The sequence below is a fragment of the Poecilia mexicana genome, unplaced genomic scaffold (genome assembly GCF_051168715.1).
Source record: "Poecilia mexicana isolate PSO_F unplaced genomic scaffold, ASM5116871v1 scaffold_17, whole genome shotgun sequence".
Lineage (NCBI taxonomy): Eukaryota > Metazoa > Chordata > Actinopteri > Cyprinodontiformes > Poeciliidae > Poecilia > Poecilia mexicana.
The window spans coordinates 4,462,594-4,482,979 of NW_028263386.1; the positions used below are offsets into that span (position 1 = coordinate 4,462,594).

At 40.5% G+C, this 20,386-nt stretch overlaps 1 protein-coding gene across 4 annotated transcripts in view; it reads right to left on the reverse strand.

Moving 5' to 3' along the window:
- The window catches only part of cadm3 (cell adhesion molecule 3), a 150,825-nt gene that overhangs the window by 128,848 nt on the left and 1,591 nt on the right, over nt 1–20,386 (reverse strand). For 3 of the 4 annotated variants that reach the window (XM_088014562.1, XM_088014561.1, XM_088014560.1), the window contains exon 2: nt 19,753–19,910. In XM_088014562.1, coding sequence (XP_087870688.1) covers nt 19,753–19,843 — 91 coding nt within the window. In that variant the 5' untranslated portion in view covers nt 19,844–19,910. Of the gene's footprint in view, nt 1–19,752; nt 19,911–20,386 lie in introns of those variants that run through there. The other variant, XM_088014563.1, reaches the window with a different exon arrangement.

A 20,386-nucleotide genomic window follows, 5' to 3' on the forward strand; every position in this document is an offset into this window, starting at 1 on the left:
ACCAATTAAGTTACATTCTGCAAATTTAGCAAATGCATGCTCCGAAGCATGACATTTCATGTTAGACTAAAAGGTTGGTCCAATTATGTTTTCAAAATGCTCCGGGTTTTCACTCCGGTGCTCTTTAAAAGCTTTATCTTTGGTATTTTCAGATAATTTGATAAACCGGTCCTGACTCTGCAGTCGCTCTCTGTAAAACACAATCCCTTTTTAAGACTCCATGCACTCTGGGATGGCAGGTCACAGAGGAGGTTGCCATGGTTTACATGTTTGCTCCATCGAGAAGTAACCCGCAACACTCCAACGAAAATGTCAAGTCGCAGCCGTCCTCCGACTTGCAACTGACCCTGTGACGTTTTTTTCAAACAAGGTCTCGGTAAATTGTAGCGGGAGGTTGATGAAACCAGACGAGCTCTAATTCTTTCAGCCCCCCCGCAGGGAAGAACCAGGAAATGTCACCAAACTCTCCTCACACACAGGAGAAAGATGTTCTCTCTCTCGCTCTCTCCCAGGCACGCTGCCAAGCTCTGTCACAAAGTCAAGCGTGACGCCTCCCGCGAACAACGCAGTGCACCTCCTAATCCCGCCTGTGAAGATAACCTGAAAACAGCTCAGTGGAGCCGAATGCTGAGCCGCAACAAACAAACCGAAAAAGAAAAAAAAATTAAATATTCATTGTTGAGTAAGATAGAAAGAAAAGTGCAGGGTATCAACTGCTCTTTTCTTTGTTTTACACATCACAACTCTTTGCCTCAAGGAAGTTTGTCTGCATTATCAATGTTTCTCCTTCAAGGGATGCATCAAACATACAGTAGCCTGTGTGAGAAGCTGATATCCGTCACACCTCAGGCTGCTTGTATGAATGAACAGCAGATAAGGGTGTGTCGCTCATTAACTCAATTACATTGTTCAAATCCCTCCGCCTGCCAAAGCGCGAATGGGATCGAATTTAGTCGCAGACACGAAGTCATCTTCATTGACACACGCGCCAGCGGAGAGGAACTCTGCTGTAAATACAGAGAGAGGGGAGGAGAGGGGGGTCTCCAATAACAACGCTGGCCAGATGAGCCTCACAGCGAGAGGTTTGTCAATAAAACTGTCCCTCCAAAACGCCCGTCAATTTGTGAGAAAGAGCCAGAAAGACGGCAGGAACAGTCAAAACAGCACTCTGAGCGTGGAAAAATGGAACTATAACAAGTGCTCTTCAATGCTGCCCTGCTGTTTGCTTTTGATAGCAGAAGTCATAATGACATTCAAGTATTCAGCAGGCTGGGAAATGAAGCAGCGGCGGAAAAGACCAAGATAGGGACAGCGGAGGAAGAAAAGAAAAAAAGGGAGAGGGTAAGCTTGTGTTTGCATAAAATTCCTGAGTGTGTGTGGAAATTGCTGCATGTGTTGGTAGGAATGTGTGTGAAAGCAGGCTTAGGGGTAAACTGGTTGACTGCCAAGTTGTGCAACTACTTGTGGCAGGGGCAGCAGCGTTCCACTGACACCAAAGTTACTTAATAAACTGTGTGATTAATTTGAGCTGTGTCATTTTCCCAGGGTCCCTTTGCCACTCCTTCAGAGGACCTGAGGAGCAGTTTAATTGCTCAGCACTCTGCTAGTAAGAGTGCTGCAAGTAGGGCACCACCTTATGGGATAAACCACACAGGAAATGATACAGTTCTTTAAAGTGTTTTATTTTGTGAACTTAATAGACCAACACATTGGGGTGCATAGCTCTAAAGGTAGAAATATTTATGTTTCTTTCAAATAAAAATTTAAAACCATGACAAATCGTGACATACCTTCAATCTAAAATAAAGATAAGTGAAGCTAAGTGCCTCCAGAGTCACCTAATTAGTGAACAGTGTGTGTAATTTGATGTCAGCATTGAAGGTTAGAGAGCTTGAGTGGATTATCAGCATCATGGAGATCAAAGAGTAAACAAGGCAGCTCAGGCAGAAAGTTCTGGAGAAGTTTAAAGCAGAATTAGGTTAGAAAATAATTTGAAAATCTGACTTTATAAAGTGACTTCAAGCCAAAGTCACGTCATAAGGAGCAAGAAGAAAACAATTTTTGATAGGTTGCTATGACAAGTCCCATTCAGTTTCCTGTAGGCCACACAATAGTAAAAGCTCAGATGAAAGGAGACTGAAAGGTTGAGGATGAAACTGAACTTGCAAAAAACTGTGTGGTGAAAAACTATTGCACCATACCCACAGTGAGACATGGAGGTGGGAGCATCATGCTGTGGGGATGTTTGGCTTCAAACAGGCCTGGGTAATGAAACAATATCCCAAACTCTGGACATTTCACTTAAATATGTTGTGTACAAAAAAGAAAGTAATGGAAGGTAAACCCACAGTTTACCTTCCATCAGAATAAATTATGTAAACATTAAAAATGATACATGACAAAACCTCTTCAGTACAAACCTTAGTTTTAAAGTAACAGCTCAGTTTGTTTCAAGTAAAAGAAACAAATGTTTTCTGTGTTGTTTATTTATTTTTACTTTATGTAATATAATATTTTTTGGCAGCAATGTGAATTTTTTAATATGTTCTGTCATTTTAGTAAGTGTCAGCATAAAAGGAAGATTTAGTTTGTCAAACATTATAAAACCTGATAGAATCAACGTAAGAACACTTGAAAATATTTGCTGTTAAGATTTTTTATTTACGACTGTGAAGAGTCTCTATACTGTTGTCTTAATAAATGAAAAAATCTACTTTGCAAGTTGTACCTGAATGCATCACAGAACGCACCTCTCTTTTCCGTCATCACTCTAGCTCCAGATGAAATGAATGTGCCCAAATAGCACAGTTTAGTATTGAGGAACTTCTCTTTTTTATTTATTAATTTTTTTTTTTCCACATTTTAAAGTTTTGTGGCAGAAAATAAAGTTCTGCATTTTGTGTTCCTTCATAAAAATCCTGTCCTTGGTAATAAAATGCTTTGTGTGTTAAAACGGCCAATTCACAGTCCAGACTTAAATCTAATCAAGAGTCTGTTCAGAGTTGAAAACTGCTGTTCAGATTCTCCACTTCTGATCTGGATTATCTGCTATTTTGCAAAGAAAAAGTAGCACATTTTTGTTTTTTTTAATGTGCAAAGCTGGTGGAGCCATAGCCCAAATCACAGAAAAGGTGGGTGTACAAAGTACTGACACAGGAGGGCTGACTTTTCAGATTTGTCTTGGTAAAAACTTTCAAAAACTTTGCATCGTTTCCCTCCTTCTTCATTTTTTTTAGTCTTTTAATCCCAATAAAACTCATTCACGTTTGAGAGCATAACATGATAAATTTGGAAGAAGTTCAAGGCGTATGAATAGGTGGTGTAGATGCACAGGTGATACAAGGTGCAACCGCCAGGCTGTGTCTGTATGCAGCGCCAGGCCTGCCAAACGGTTTTTTTCTCCTTGGCAGCCAACAGCTTGGACCAGAGAAGCATTTTTGTTTAAGTAAAGACCACGGAGCCTTGAGAACGTGTGAAGCAGCGTTCGAGCTTTTGTTTGTGTCTTCATGCATAAATATAAAACACCTGTATGTGGGTTTCTGGGTGTGTTAGCATCTGTTTACACATTCTTCCCAGGCTGCCTGTGAATGCGCCTATATGGATGTGTGTGTGCGCGTTGACGTACAGTCGGGAACTTGCATGTTCACTGAACAGGGAGCATGTTTTAGTCGGCGCGAGCGCGGAGCCGGCCAAGAGACAGACAGGCAGAGCGTCGGTGTGCACGCGTACGAGCGCGCGGGCATTCTTAATACTCTGCCTAGCAGGCTGTGAGAAAACCAAGTGAAGGAGAGTGAATCAAATCGAGGTGTGTGTGTGTGTTTGTGTGTATCTCTAAATGCACTGCTAAAAAAAGCCGCGTGTGTCAGTGCGTGTTGCGGATTCTCATGAAGACATAAGGAGCTTATGAAAGGAGCATATTCTTTTTTTAAGTAAATCTCATTAATTTTAATTAGCTGTATATTTAGCCCCAACACCTGGATTGACTGTAATTCCATTTGTAAATATTACAACTGCTGAGCAGAGGAGATGAGATGTCTCAGGTAGCAGCTAGATTGCCATGGCTGCCTCACATTTCCATAATGTCTTGTTTTTGATTGTGTCGCGTGCCTAAGAAGGATATCAGAGGCAAATATGCATAACCTTCATTTTCCTATCGCATGCTCTGTGTAGCACGCCATGCCTCATCCTTTTCAACATTCACCTTTATTCCTCTATTCCTCCCTCGCTGCTGGTTCTTTTCATTTTCTCTCTGGTCTCTGCACCCCATCATTAGAGAGTGCTCACTTTTTTCCCCCCTCCAACCTTCGCCGCCTCCATCTCCCTGCCCTCCTGCCCCCTTACTGTAAGCTTTTTTTTTGTTCACGTGCATCCCTCTGTATTTCTCCCACACTCCCTCTCTTTCTTTCTCACCCTCCCCTCTTTTCCTTGGTAATCAGCTTATCCTATGTGTGTCCAAGCCTCTGTGTCTGCGTTCCTCCTCTCTTTGTTTCCAATTCATTCAGCAGGGAGATTAGAGATGCCTATTTGGTGCTTTTGTCTTCAACCGGCGCAGCAGCGGCGAGTTACACCGCGAGGCGACGGCCCCGTCGCCAAAACGCACATTCACCCGTCATGTGCTCAACATACCTTCATTGTTGTCAGGGGCCCGATCCAGGATATGCAAGTGCCTCGAAAAAGAACTTTTTATGTGTTTGCTACTTTAAAAACACAAACTGCAATGTCTTTTTCGTGACTCTGCGATAGAGCAACACAAAATAGTTCACAATTTTTAACTGAAGGGAAAATTATACATGGTCTTAATTATTTCTTACAAACAAATTGAAAAGACTTGAGACTTGGGTGAAAGTTCACCATCAAGGACATTCACTAAACCAGCAGCGAGGTCCACAGTTGGATTGTTGAGATCCATGATTCTCAGTTTGTGCTACATACAATCTGTTTTATTTTCCAGGCTGATACTTGAACCTGGGAATGGCACCAAACCCAACTGAACCTGTTCCATTCTCAAGGTTCAAATAACAGTTGAAATTCTTAATCGTTGTCTTCAGTGACCAAACTAACTACGAATAGCAATATGAGTAAATAACAGTATGTCTCTGACTTTTTCATTTAACTCTGTTATGACAGATTAAAAGCTTTATTATGTTGTGTGAATCTTGTTTTTTCTTAGATGTTCTCTATTCCATCTGACAAAGCTTAAGATAGAATGTAAAACAGTGCAGCGACAAAACTAAAAAGAATTGCAGCTGTAACAGCAGGGAAAGGCCTGAATACAAATGCACAGCACAGTTTTCAGTTTTATTTATAAAATATCTATAAAACTGTTTCTGTGGACTTTCACTTCACTGACTACTGTTGTTGTTTTATCATACATACTTCCACTAAATTACCTTTATGTTTGCAGCTGAAAAATGATCAAATGTGAAAAAGTTCAAGGCTTACAGAAGCTTTTCCAGGTAATGTAAACCCAGATGACACTGAGCTGTGTGTGAATTTAAAGCCTCTGTATGTAGAATACCCTCTGCCTAATTGATGGGGTGACCTTAAATAATGCTTAACCTTTTCCTCGCTGTAGCTTCCTACTCTGTGTCTGACTGTATTTCTCATTAAAATGAAATCAGCGTAGTCTTCTTAAAGGTTTCCAAGCATAAAACATTCACAGGGTATTACAACAACAGTTGCTTCTGTTGAGCTTCACTTCTGTTAGAACAAATTAGGTATGCAGACGTGCATAAATTTGGAGGGAGTCAGAACATCAGAGTAACTACTTTTTTCTTTTGGCATTTACTCTTATTTACTTATTTTCAACTCTGATAAATGGAGTCTTAAAGCTGCTCACTTTCCTTCTGTACCTGCTACTGAATGAATTTCAACATCTTTTAAAAAGAAATCCTTGAAGCAGAAAAAGGAGGAGCTGTTACTAGAAACAAAACCATGTGTCTGGCCCTCTCAAAACTCAAGGATAAGAGCAACAATATGCTTTTATTCAGCAGTAGACTTCCACTTAAGGCAAGAAGAGATGGAAGCAGCGGATCTCGTGAGACGGCTATCATACATCCTGTGAGTCACAATCACTGCCAGCACTTCATTATATAAAAGGATTCAACCGGTATCGAATCAAGAGAGAATCTGTCTGGGTGGCGGCATGCACCGGGGCTTGAAATGAGGAAATTGGATAATAACCTTGACAGTAGCCGGGTTTGATATCGTTTACACTCTTATTTAAAAATAATTGTAAGGAGGACAACAATCAGAGATGAAACAAACATCTGAAAGCCAATAAAATGTGGTTGTATCTTCTCGTTACCTTGAAAAAAAAATCTTGCGCTTTACAAGAGCAAAATCTCAGAACAGGTGATGACAGGAAATATTCAGCACATGTATAATTTTACATGTGACCCATCTGAAGCAAATTTTGTCTATTTGAAGCAAAACAATTTGACAGCGTAAGGATGGAAGTGTCCATTCAGCTCAACTGCCTGTCACAACAACCACGCAAAAAGCTTTAACTATAAAAGACTCACTCACCAAGCTGCAGTCACAAATGCTCACACACACACACACGCACACACACACTTCACTATGTATTTTCTGCATAGATATGAAAACAACTCGTTGCTTTACACCAGAACCCTTCGACATGTGGTTGGGGAAACTGAACTCAAACTCACAATCTGCTGATTACTCATCTCACAGAGCCACAGCTGTCCTACATGAAAGCTCTGTCTAATGAAGGAACAGGAGGATTCCCTGCTGTAACTGGAGTTTCCCTCAATCCTGAGCTGACCAGCTTCCCTCCCTGGCCTTTCTTCACACTTAGATTCTCACTCTGCCCTTGTTAGCCAACAAGTATTTCTTTGAAAACATTTTTCTGAACAGGGGAGCAGAAAAATGCCTGATTTGTGACGTAGCATTCTTGAAAAACTGCCCAGGAATTTGTGAAAAATAAATTCCCAATGTGAAATGTCTACCCACCCACAACTGAAACACATAGATAAATATTACACATGTAACCATTTTTTTCTTACAAGTTTTTAATATGTTGGAACATTTTCTTAAAGACTGTGCTTCACATGTACAAACTGCACTGTGCACAACATGCAAACACATGCATCACCATATGGCAATTGCTTTATGTCGTAACATGTGAAACCAATTTGGAAAATATTCCACATATTTTGTCCCATGTGGAAATTAAGTCATGCAGTAACATCTAAAACACATGTGGAATAAATCCCACATATGAAATGTTTTCCCACAAATTACACATGTGAAAATTATAAGGTAATGTATTTATGATATTCATGAATGGTACAGCATATTAATAACATAAAAAAATGTTAATGTGAAACATTTTACCATGTTTCACCTGTGGAAATTATATTGTGAAGTCACAAAGTGTTTCGCATGTGGCAGCTTTGTGTTGCACATGTGAATCATATGTCAAACTCATTCCACATACAAAATATTTTCAAGATGTTTCACATGTGGAATGTCATGTTCAAAAGGAAAAATATGTTTCACATATGGAATTTTTTAGACAATGTGAAGAAACATGTTTTACAAGTAGATAATCACATGTGGAACACGGATGCATTTTTATATTTTCATGAAATCATGACGAGGCGTGAACCTCCTGTGTTTTATTCATAAGGGTGAATAGGGTGCAAGAAAGTGTTATTTAACTCCAAACTAAAACTTTAATTATATAACAAACTCTACTGTCAACATTTGCTCACTTCTATCTCCTTTATATAACATTTAGCTTCAAACTGCTTGGGGAAAAAAAATCCCATGTCATCATTTTTGTGGACTTCCAGGATAGGACCGTAAAAGACGACCTTTTCCACTTCACTGAAAAGCAAACGTCGGCTCTATAGAATAGGATCTAATGATCCTGCGCCTGTCATAGCTGTTCTTTCAGACAATGCAAACTGGCAACTACCTGATCTTGAACTGGCTGAATGAAGAAAAACTTTTTATCCAATTACAATTCCATCTTAAATGATGATGAAGGTGCGTTCTCAAAGTGCAGACTACTGTAAGAGGCATTTATCTAAATGATACAGACTGCATTCTAATAGCAGAGTCATACTGGAAGCAGGAGACTTTTAGCAGGGCAGTATGATGTGATCGTCAAGCATAAAGAGCACAGCGGTGCAGCAGAGAGCATAAATGAATACCTCTGAGTTGCTGTTCACAATAGCAAAACTTTAATAATGATGCAACAGCCTCACAATAAAACTTGCAACTAAAACAATAAATGCATCCTTTATATAGAAGACAATATTCAGCCCTGCTTCAGAACAATATTGCACAGGGAGAATAGATTTCTCTCAGATTTAAAGCTGAAGCTAGCACTCGGTTCTTTCGCTTCTTACATCATAAAGTGGGAAATTACAAACACCCCAGAGCCATTTAAAGTTATGTTATTTATGGTGATGCTGTAGCTTCAGAGGGAGGGAGGATATTTATACACAGATATGTGACAATATAATGTAAACATATGATTTCCGAGGATTTATTTTCATGGATCCAACATCCATCAGGGTTTATGTCATCTAGAGACCTGCTTTACGACGCTTTTCCTGATTCCATACATGACCGCGCTATTAGTGAGTCAATAACCGGCCATCCAGCGAGCAGACAGTAATATCCCCGACACAAACCGGACTGGAGAACACTCCCCTCAACAGCACACAGGTGAGTTCAAAAGGGCTTTATGGCTGTGGTATCGGTGATAAGATGTCCCCAAAGACACACTGGCTTTCTATGAGCTGAAGTGATGGCATCATCAAAAAGAGGCAATAAACAAGAGCAGCCTCTGCCGTTTCATTGGTGGTGGAGCTCCAGCGCTCAGGGGGGAAACCCTCGGCACTCAGACTCAATCAATACAAAATGCTGCACTCCACCGCCATGCACTCACGTCCTCTGGCACACCGTCACGGTCAGAGTTTAACACAGAAACACAATGACTACAGCGAGCACATTCAGTCATGGTTTAAAAAAAGTACACCCTCCATTTCATTTCAAAGATCAGGAGAAACAGGTGGGGGTCCTTTCAAGGTTTACTTTAAATGTGACTTATTATGCCTCTTTGAAAATGTTAGTGTACCAAATAATTTAGATAATGAGAATGTAGTCTGCTCAGTTTTGCCTATATTAGCCTTTTTTAGGGCCTCTTGTCACTTTAAATCAAATAAACTGCTGCTTGCCACACCCCTTAACTCAACATTTACTCTCGCATGTGAAAATAGCTACAAACAGATGCACATTTATGCAACTGTACATCTTTGAAAAGCAGAAGTAGAGCCTCCTGCACAACAAACAAGAATCCAGTAAGTGTTTTCTGGATGGTAAGTCAACAGCAAAACACTTGTCTTTTCCAGCAGCCATTGAGGTTGCATGATGAGGGGACGTGAATGGTGATTTGTGACGTTACATTCCAGAAGTTTTTGAAACGGCTCATTTTCCAGACACCAAAGAATATTAACGTTGTTCCAAAAACCGGCTGGGTGTTTTGTTTTAAGCGTTTGGGCTGTTTTTCAGAAGCAGTAGAAACCTAAACGCAAGGAGAAAAATGTGAAAAGTGTAAATTTTGCATAAAAGGTTCCCTTTAAGTATCCAAAAGCTTAAAACTGATTTAGTACTGTCAATAAAGCTTTTCCTGATTCAACAAAAAAGTCAAAATTTAAAAGCCATGTGTGAAAAACTGAGCGCACTCCATGGTTCATTATGTTGTACAACAACCTTTAGCACTTTGAACGAAAGTAGTCCTTATTTACACAGTTGTGAAAGCATTTTCAACCACTTATCTTTGTTTAACATTGTTTCTTTGTTAATCTTTTATGACTGATCAGATCAAACCATCTGTCTGGCCTGATCTGCCAGACAGATGGAGTCACATTTGACTGTGGAATATTTGAGTATTCAGATTAGATCAGGGTCAGATGAATGACTCCAAGGCATCCAGGTACTGTTACTAAAAAGATGTCATTATTCCTTCCCCACTGTGTTTGACTATTAAATGCGGTGTTTGGGTTTCTTCAAAGATTTCTAGATCTATAATGGACTTTTCTCTAGAGGTCTGTGGTTGCAACTCTTCTTATTGTGATGCCATACTCTTTTTAGAGGGAAAGAAATTTGTTCTGGGCACTCTTTTAAGCAAAGACTTGACACTTTAACATTTAACATGCTCACTGAGTCCTCTGCAGACTAACATGGATTCCTTAGATATTTCCACAGCTTGTCTGAGTTTTGCATTGTCTGGTATTGTAGTGAATTGCTGCAAGGTTCACTTTCTTTCCATCTTAACATTTTACTAAAAAAATGATCATTTTATTATTGAGGTGGTCAAAACTTGGCATCCTACTTAGTTTTGTACAACTCAAGCTTTGAAGGTGGAGAATCTGATTATTTGCTTTGATTTAAATATTCACAGAAATTAGAAACTCTGAAATATTATTTTTATTATGTCTCCCGGAAACAGTCCCAAAATGAATAGAAGGTGAACTTTCTTTTAAGTATGACTACACACCTTCTCAGAGAGAAGGTTCTTGATCTGACCAGCTGCGTCAGTAACAGAAATGGTAATTTCCATCTCAACGGCAATCAATTAAATCACTCCCACAGAGAATTCCAGGAGATAGAATATGACATTTGGCGGTAGAGTTGAGGGGGATTTGAAAGGGTGCAACCTGATCAAGAAGAGAAGCCACCTGAGAGCAAAAACAAGGATTCTGGTTGAAAAAGAGGCGATTTAATGTATTTCAAAGCTGGCGTTTTTGTTTGGCTTTGTTTAATCCACTGCGTCTTTGTGAAGTGATGGCTTAAAGCCGACTCTTTGCTAAATGCAGGTCCCCTAATTTTCTCGACCCTGAGCTGCTGCAGCGTGATTTGTCTCCTAATAGCAGAGGTAGTAGAGTCTGTTAACATTTTGTAAAATCTCAAGAGCCCTTCTCTCTTACAGTCTCTAAATGGCTTTTGCTATTATTATGATGGTAGCGAGCAAGATTGATCTGTCCTGATGTAATCTCACAATGGCTGAATGGGTCTGGGTGGGTGTGAGCTTCCTCAAATTGACAAGGTGTGATGGAGACTTCTTTGGACGCTCTTGATACCTCTACAATCTGACTGCCTCACATTTAGTTGGGCAAAATATTTCTTATAAACACTTGCATCTTGTGATCCTGTTGCAATTCTATAGTAACTAACTCCTGCATTCAACTTTAACAACTTTCACCTCATTCGTCAAATACCTGGTTTTCCAATGTTTACGTTTCTTTAAAAGCTTAACTTTGATAAATAATAATAATAAATAAATAATAAATGGGGAGCTTTCAAATCAGGTCTAAACTTGGACAAATGAAATGGGGTTTTTTGGAACATAAAATCCTCTCACATTTTTGAAGTATCTGTGTTGCCTTTATCTTCCATCACAACAAAAACCACACTTAGGTTCAAATAACCATCTTAGATTGAGTTTTTTATGATTTATTAGTTCCCCAAGTGCTCAGGATATTAGCCAAATTAATCACAAAGTATACAATCAATTCCCTATTCAGATTCAAGCATCTAGCATCCTGAGCTGAGTAAAACTTCACCACAGCAGTCAAAACAATTGCATAGACTTGGAATAGATTTATTTTTATTTTCAGACTAACATTTGCTGGGTGAGTCACCGTTGTTTAATGTTTTGTTTGAAAGCTATCAGCTGTATCAGACATTATTACATGAGAATAAACCTAAACTAAAGTACATGCTAAGCTAAGATTTCTTGGATGAACATTTACAAAATGTTTTTCCTTATCTTGAGGGTACACAGCTGTCATTTTCAAATGTAATAAACATTTTGTGACACTTTGCTTTTCAAACAAACGTGGTCAAGCAAAAAAAAAAAATAGGTAGAATGAAGTTTGTATTCCCAAAGTAGTAATGAAAGTGGTTATTATGATTATGGAGTAATCTTTATATATAAACGCAGAGATAAAGAATTTAACTCCAATAATACTTTAGCAAACTTACCAAATTTGTGGAAAATAAGACTCCTTCTATGCATTTTACTGCAAGATTGTAATTAAACTGTCCAAGAAAAGGTTTCATTCTAAATTAAAACTAAGAAATGTCAGGTAACAATTTGCATAAACTTATTGCAAAGAAATTAGGCAAAAAATATTTTACAACAGCATAAATGACAATTCAATATCTGAAAAACTTTGACAAAGTTAAGCTGTATCCATCTAGTTCAGTTTGTCATCTTCATATTTCACCATATCTACATAAGAATAAATAACATTTTTATTTAATAACTGTTAAGTTGAAAAAGTCCATGAAAAGTATTAACTTAAGCAGAGCCATTGTATTTTTTTGGAATCTATTTACAAGTTCGTAGCAAAATCTGAAATTATTTTGTACAATTCAACTGTCATTTCATGTTCTTAAGTTAATGTAGGCTCATTACTTTACCTCACAGCTTTCACAATGCATTTTTGCAGAAAATGCAATTTTTCTAGTGAAGCTTTCAGTTTCCCTTCTTTTATGCCTACCGGCAGCTGTGTAAATCTATGACGAGGGTGTGGAGACACACTAGTGGGTGTAAGGCGAGATGAAAATCCTCCCAAGGGCCCTGGCGCCCATGGCTGGAGCTTTGTTAGAAGTTTAATCAATCAGCCACAGTGCCTTAATTAATCGGCATGATGAACAGGAGAAATAATTGGGTTTCTGCCAGACGGGAATCTGTTGCAATCTAATGTCGGCCAATCGGGATCCAATTTGTTATCACAAAGCTGATCTAGACGACAAAACACTTGCAGGATCAAAGTAGGATAAAAGCACAAGACAATGGATGTAAAGTGCCTTTGGAGGTAAACTTTTGACAGGAAACACGAGGTCTGAACCTCTCCAGCAAAGTACACAATGTGTTTAAGATACTTAATTGGATCTAAACAATATTAGAATGCTCATCAGTCTTAATAAAACCCAGGATATAGGCTGGAATATACTACTGAAGCATAGTGGTGGAAGAAGAATTAAATCTGCTCCTCCCCAGATGTTTCTGAATCAGGAGAAAGCTAATGAGGGGTGTCTAGTTTTCCAATAACGCAGCAGATGCCATTAACTGTAACCCGCTCTGACAATACTGATCAGCCCAGACTCAGTTCAGACCAGGTAAGCAGTGTCTGCAACAAATGGAATAACACTATAGCCTCTAAATAGCCAAGAAGAAGCCAAAATAGTTGACTCTATACCACTGGAGCCAAATGGAAAAATAGCTTAGGCCTCTTATTAATGTCACAGTGGCTAGGCGGCAATTCCCCCAGGCTCTGTGTACCTCAGCTTGTTAATGAGTCACTGCTTATCAGTCAGCCTTGTTAACAGGCAGAGGCCTCTCATCCAAACCGCCTACCGCTATTGTGTGCTAGCTGTAAAGCGTATTAGCCAAATATTCCCCCATCTTGGCACACAGGAAGTCAACAGCAAATAACAGCAGTGCACACAGGAAGTGGGCTTTGAGCCAATGAGAAAGGCCTGGCCCAATGGGGAAGGAACCCATTTTGTCTGAGGATAAAGTAAACCGCTGGCAGACATGCAGAGTCTTCCCGCCTGTAAATCTTAGCACACAAACAACAAGTCCACACAGCTCCCATCCTTTAATCTTTATTCATTACCGGCCTCAGCTGGAGGCATCAGGAGTCATTCAATGGCTCCGACCAGCAGAACTCGTAGAGTAAATAAACAATTAGGCATGTTTCTGGTCACAAAAGCAAACTTCCTGCTGGGGTGTGCCGTGGATTCTAAGAGCCAGGTGGCTGATGGGAGGTCGCGGCAAGTCGCTCTGCTTGTTGTCGACTGAACCGACCCTCTGCTCTCCACCACAGCCCTGGGGTAATTGGGTCAACATTACAGAACCAGGGCATAGCCCAGCCAATTGCATGCCTAATCTGTGCCCTTCTGAGAGGCACTTTCCATCCACATCGCATGGCTGCACATCCAGCTGTGGAAATGGATATGTCAAATGGCATGCAATTAGTGTCTCCCCGATTCGTTCGGTTGCTCTAAGGAAGCCCGCTCGCAGATGAGTCGAGAAAAAGACTCAACTGTCCTTTTCATGACTTGACATTCATATGAGAAAGAGATGAAGGACTTGGGAGTGAGCGGTTGGTCAGGAGTCATGACACAGATTCAATGCAATGCTTTAAGGGGGCAGTATTACATAAAATAGACCTTTTTGAGCTTTGCATTATTCCCTCATCAAAAACATATCTGGAGAGTTGGCTTAATTCTTTAATTGCATGTTTGAGAAATCTTTTAATTTCCCATGGCAGCCACTCAACTGCGCAAAATACCTGCCTGGACCTACCTTCTCCTTGGACATGCAGTTTCTGAGGTTCCAAGTTTCCACCTCACGGTGCAACACTACCCTACGACTCCCCCACTCCGCTTCTTCAGACTAGCGGCAGCAATTAGCAAACACCTGATTAAACTGCACATCTGCAACATTAGTAAAAAGGCTTAAGAGTTAATAGAAGAGCGCTGTTGTGATAACTTCCTAAAGGCGTATGATTTCTTTGAAATCATATTTAGTAAATACGTAGCTCTTTTATAACAATTGACAGCAACGTAGCTATTTGATTATGCTATAAAATTACACTATGTGAATAAAACAACATTTTCAGATATTTTTGCTCATGTTTGTTTGAGACAAAAGAGTCCTCGTAAATTTAATTTACTGAAGACTCAAGCAGCCAAGCAGTAATGGGCTCCCCTGCTTTCAGAAGGCTCATCTGCTCCAACATTGATTGCTGAGCTAATCATTTTTCCTCTCTGATACATAATGCTGAATTATTTATGTTAAGTAGACCATTCTGTTCCAGGTCCTCCTTGCGTGGACTTCTCCATTATGAAGACCCATTATCTGACTACTCAACCACTCTAATCCATCTTCTACTTAATGGCTCTGCCGCAGTGTCACAACAACACCAATCAGACTGATCGGAGCAGATGTGAGCGATGGACACGTGCTCAAGGCTTACGCTTCCTGCTTAAAGTTCAGCCCGGCTGTTTGGGCATTACTCACATGTCAACTGCAAAACTGCGCATACAAGATTAACATACAGTGCCTTTGAGACGGATTCATCCATCTTGAATTTTTTTCACATCTATTAATGCTGCAGCCACAAACTTCAGTGTATTTTAATCCTGTTTTAGGTGACAGACTCAGAAAGTAGATCATCTGTGAAATAGAAGGAAGTAGAGAAATAGTTTCAAGAATTTTTAGAAATAAAAACTGACAGCGTTTAGTCTGAAACCGTTAGATGAAATCTGAAGCGGTGTAAAACAGTAAGCCGTCACTCTGCGAGAGGCAGAGGACGCCCTGGACAGACCACCAGTCCATCACAGGCCAAGAAAATAATCATGCAATAACACACTCATCCCTACAGGCAATTTATAGTGGCTAATTATGCTAACATGCATATTTTGCATCATAGGAGGAAGCTAAAGTACCTGAAAGGAACCCACACATTCACCTAGGAGACCGGTTGAAGTTATGGGTAAGGCAGGCGTGATAATTACTGTCACTGACTATTTCTCTCACAGATTTTACAAAAGCTCAACACACACAACCTAACAACCCATTTCCAGGGCGCCCGGCCCTTCAGGTAGAAAAGAGAAACTCCCCAAGGCTCTCAGCAGTTTCTCCAGGTTCATCAGTGTTACCGCACCTGATGTTTTGCAGAACCTTGTTCAACTAAATCAGGTTTGTGGATTTGAAATGCTCCCTTAAGATTTATTGAGGGCAATTACCTTTGTTGTCACATGCATCTATGCAAACCCGTTGCAGAAAGGCCCTGAAAACAGAGCTAACAAATGCACCACTGTGCAGCCATTCTGATACCTATAAAAACTAAACAGTACAATCTGATTCATTCAGAAGCCTCCAAATAATGAATTATTTATTATTTCAAACTAATGTTTATTGAGAACATTAGTGACCAAACAATACTATGAAGACCAAGGAATACAGCAAACAGGTCAGGGGTTAAGATTTGAGAATGTGCTAGAAAATGTTAAGTCCCGTTGAGAAAATAAAAACGTCTGGCTCAACTGTAAACCTACCGAGGTTAGGCCAAGGAAGTGGCTGAGTCAGTAGGGGAAACAGCCAAAATGCCTCTGTGACTCTGTGCGTCTTAGGATGGGAATGTGTAACCAGGGCAACTTTTAGTCACACAGTTTGCCTTCAATGGAAGAGTAGCACAAAGAAAGCTATAATATGTTGCATTTATAAGACACCACGTCATCTAAGAGACACAAAAACTATGTAAAAAGAGATTCTCAGATCAGATGTTTGCAAAATCATTTGGTCTATCCCATAAGATCTCTGTTGTGAAACATGGTGTTGGTAGCATCATGCTGGGGGATGTTTTCTCTAGCAGGGACAGAGAAACTGATTTTGGTTGATGGGAAGAGGAAATATAGAGTAATTCTGGAAGAAAACCTGTGAGAGGTTCAGGGGCAGGAATACTTTTGCAAGGCGCTGTAAGCGTGTATACTTTTTTATCCATAACTAAGTTTGCCATTTCATTTTGTATTCAGGACACTGAGGCATTGTTCACTTTGTGAAATATTGTGATTCTATTGTCTAACTTATTCTAAGTGATTCTGACTTATTTCAAAGTAGTTGTGTTAAGTGAATTTGATTTTAATTAAAGTTTTATACAGGAAAAAAATTCTGCTGCACTTTAGATTAAAACATGCAGATTAAAGCCGCAGTAGAGGCCAGCGCTCCATCCCTCATCCCGCGTTTCACTTTCACTCTTTGACGTGTTTTCTCATCTCCTAAATGCTGTCAGACGTCTCAGGCTTAATTACTCTCGTTGACTGACATGATAATGTAAAACAGTGCTCAGGTGAAACTAAAGCAAGAATTGGTCATGCATGGTCAGGCCCCCCCGTGGGCACACCTTAATCAAATGTGACACGCTTCTGAACGGGAGCCAGAATCATTTTGGGGCCCAAATAATGAACCTCTACCTGGGTTTCAATGACGAGCTACACGTGTCTGGGTCAGCAAACTGACAAGAGTTTGATATTTCATCATCAGAGGCTCAGTCTGGGGTGGCCATTTCTCCTCTTCTTCTCTCTAAGCAGCTCACCGCGCTCCGAATTTCTTACTCATCTTAGCACAGCCGGATTGTCCACAGGAGGAACACATTAATAATCTTTGCACAGAAACTAAACAGCATTTAATTCAAAAGAAATTAAAACATTGCTCATATGGATAAATGATGTCAAAAGAATCCCAAAGATGTGCGGGTGTGCATATCGTACTCATTTATGGTGTGATTGCAAAAAGTGTGTAGGCGAGATCAGCTGAATGCAGAGGGCCCTTAAGAGCATATATTCCAAATGCAAATCATGAAATGTCTTTTAGAAGGCTCCTTGCTTGCTGTAATCTCTCTCTGTTCTGTGCCAAACACTTTGTGCAATTAAAACCCCAACTGTAATGAGAAAATGGCAACAACATTCTACCTGTGTCAATCAATTTTCAACGGCTCGAGGGCCAATCGCTGCTCGCCATTTTGTGTCGGGTACAAGCTGCCCTCTGAAGGTTGTGTTACCGGCAGGCAGTCACTTGAGAGTTATGTAATTGGGAAGCACATTGGACAGTGTATTCCTGCTCACTTGGTACTCGCAGCAGGGATGATATCATTACAAAGTGCTTCTCTCATCAAATCCTCTCTTACCATCCGCCTCAGCCGCAGTTACAGTTTTAGCCATGACGAGTGTTCTGTATCTGAGCTGCACAGTGTGTGGAAACACGTTTGGCTCCAATCTGAGAAAGCACAAGATGACCACCTTGTTTGTCCAGGCTATATGAAGCTTCAACAAAACAGACGGTTTGCAGAGCATCAGAAACAATATTGCGAGATACTGAGAACAGACTTTGTTCACTTCCTGTGTGTGCAGGGCTTTGGAAAATTCATTCCTTTTCAGTTTTTTCATATTTGGTCAATTTACAATTCCAAATTTTCATGTATTTTATTGGGATTTTAATATAAATTAGAAATGTATTCAGTGCATTTTTTCTGCCCATTTACTCTGTAGCCTCCATATAAGATCCAGCAAAACCAATTGCAGGTTCACAGTGGAGGTGGGCAAATTTGTCGTCCTTTACCGAAGAGTGGAAAATGTTTTTGCTTTTTATCTCTAAAACACGTGTTCCCAAAGGTGTTTTCACACCTCAGAGTTGACTGGAGACCAAAACTGCACAAAAAACCTCAGAAGAAGGCATGAGTGCAACTTCCTTTTTCACAAAATGTAAACCAAAATGGAGTGCCTGATTTCTCTTTTGGTTTTGTCATAAGACCACAAACTATTTCTCCCACTAAAACTAGGCTTGCATTCTCATTTAGGTTGTATTTACCCAGAATGCCCTGTGCTAAATACACAGGGCATTCTGAGTGGACTGGAGCAGTTTCCAGGCCACTTGCATTCACATATGCATTGGAACCGCACCAGAGTTCACTTCAATCTCTGAACCAGAGTTTGCTTTTTGGACCACATCAAATTTTGATTGCGCATTCACACCTCCCCAAGAGTTTGATTAAAGTGGACCAAACAGGGCTGCTGTGAATGCACACTGAGTCACCACCAAGCTACATGTTTCAGATGGGTGCCTGCTCCAGCACACCTGATTCACTTTCCTAGCAAGTTCTACAAAAGCCTTTAATAAGGAATCAAGAAGAAAATATCAAGTCAGAGAGGATAGTGAGCTCTATGGACAAGGTTTGCATCACTCTATGAAAATCTTTTCTCCAGGAGAGACAGTGAAGCTGATGGGAACATTGGAATAAAACCTGCAAACAGCTTGAGACTAGATTCCACATCAGCAAGAACTACAGCCAGACTTACAATGAAATGGTTAAGATCAAAGTATATTCATTCATGGCTCAGTCAAAGCCCAGACCCAAATCCAACCAACAATCATTGGCAATACTTGAAACTTGATCTTCACAAACACTCTTTGTCCAGTTTAGCTGAGCTAACACTCTTTTGCAAAGCAGAAAGAGCAAAAAAATCACTTTATAGACACGGCAATGAAATAAGACCAAATCAGAGCTTTCTGATCTACCAGCAAACTAACCCTACACTTTACCCTTCACCTTCACCTTCACACATCATCCCACAGATAAACACGGTGGTGGCAGCATGATACTTTGTGAAAGATGTCCATAAAATCTAAATGACAATATTTGGCGAGACACAAAAATGTACTTTTAGCTTGAGCTGTTTCACAAAGACAAAAAAAAACTGTCTCTAAATTGGATTTGCTGATGCAACAGCAGTGAATATTAGTTCAACAAAGTATTTACAGAGTTTCACCATTTAGGTTTATGCCACACTTTTTTCCAAGTTTTGCGTGTCACTGTATTTGTGAAAAACAAGCTTAGGTGAAACTGTACCACTCCTGCAATGAGCATGCATGCACGCTGAACTCCAGCTCCATGTGGAAGTCATACACACGTTCCTGAAAAAAACACAACTGCACAAAATTCCACTGAGTCTGGGAGTGTCCCATGTGCTTAATAACGGTCCTCTGCTTCCCTTTTCATAATACAGGAAACAACAAGTGGACAGTTAGGCAGCTCCACCAGAGGCAGAAGGAGAGGGTCAGAGAGGTCAGAGGCCCCAGGAGAGACACTGCGAGAATACAAGACAGACAGATGAAGAGGGAGAGAGAGATGTGCTTACCACTGACAATGTTGCTGTGAACCGCAGCTGCGAATAGTGCAGTCAATAAGCTGACAATCCATAGAGCAGAGGGGGCTGATGGGAAGGCCATGGTCGGGCACGCAGATCCGCCTGTCTCACTGAAAGCTCAGGAGGGCAGAGAGGCTCTGGAGTGTCACCTGCAGGAGGGGGGACACAATGGAGAAGCTAAAAACAACAGGCAGACCGGGCAGGCCAACTGACCACTAATTGCGTCCCCAGCCGCTGAGTGAATAAACGCTTGGCCCACCCGTTACTCACGCGTCGCTCCGGGTAGCCATCGATCTGCTTTTGTCATAACAAACTGAGAGAGAGGGGGGCTGAGAGAGGAGGAGGAGGGGTGGGGGTGATGAAGCCAAGCTGCAAGAAAGGGATGGAGATGGAGAAGGGGCGAGTGGTGTAAGGAGAGGAGGAAGAAGATAATTTATCCTCTTATGTTGGGAATTTATTGCGCCTTAACGAGCTCATGCGCGCAACTGGAAGTGAGAGATACGCGTGTTTCTGGACAGCTCATGGCCGAACCCCCACTAATTAAATGTAACGCAAAAAGGAAACGCTGCCTCGGACAACAAACAGGAGAGAAGAAAGAGGAAGCGAGAACAGAGATTCACCTGCT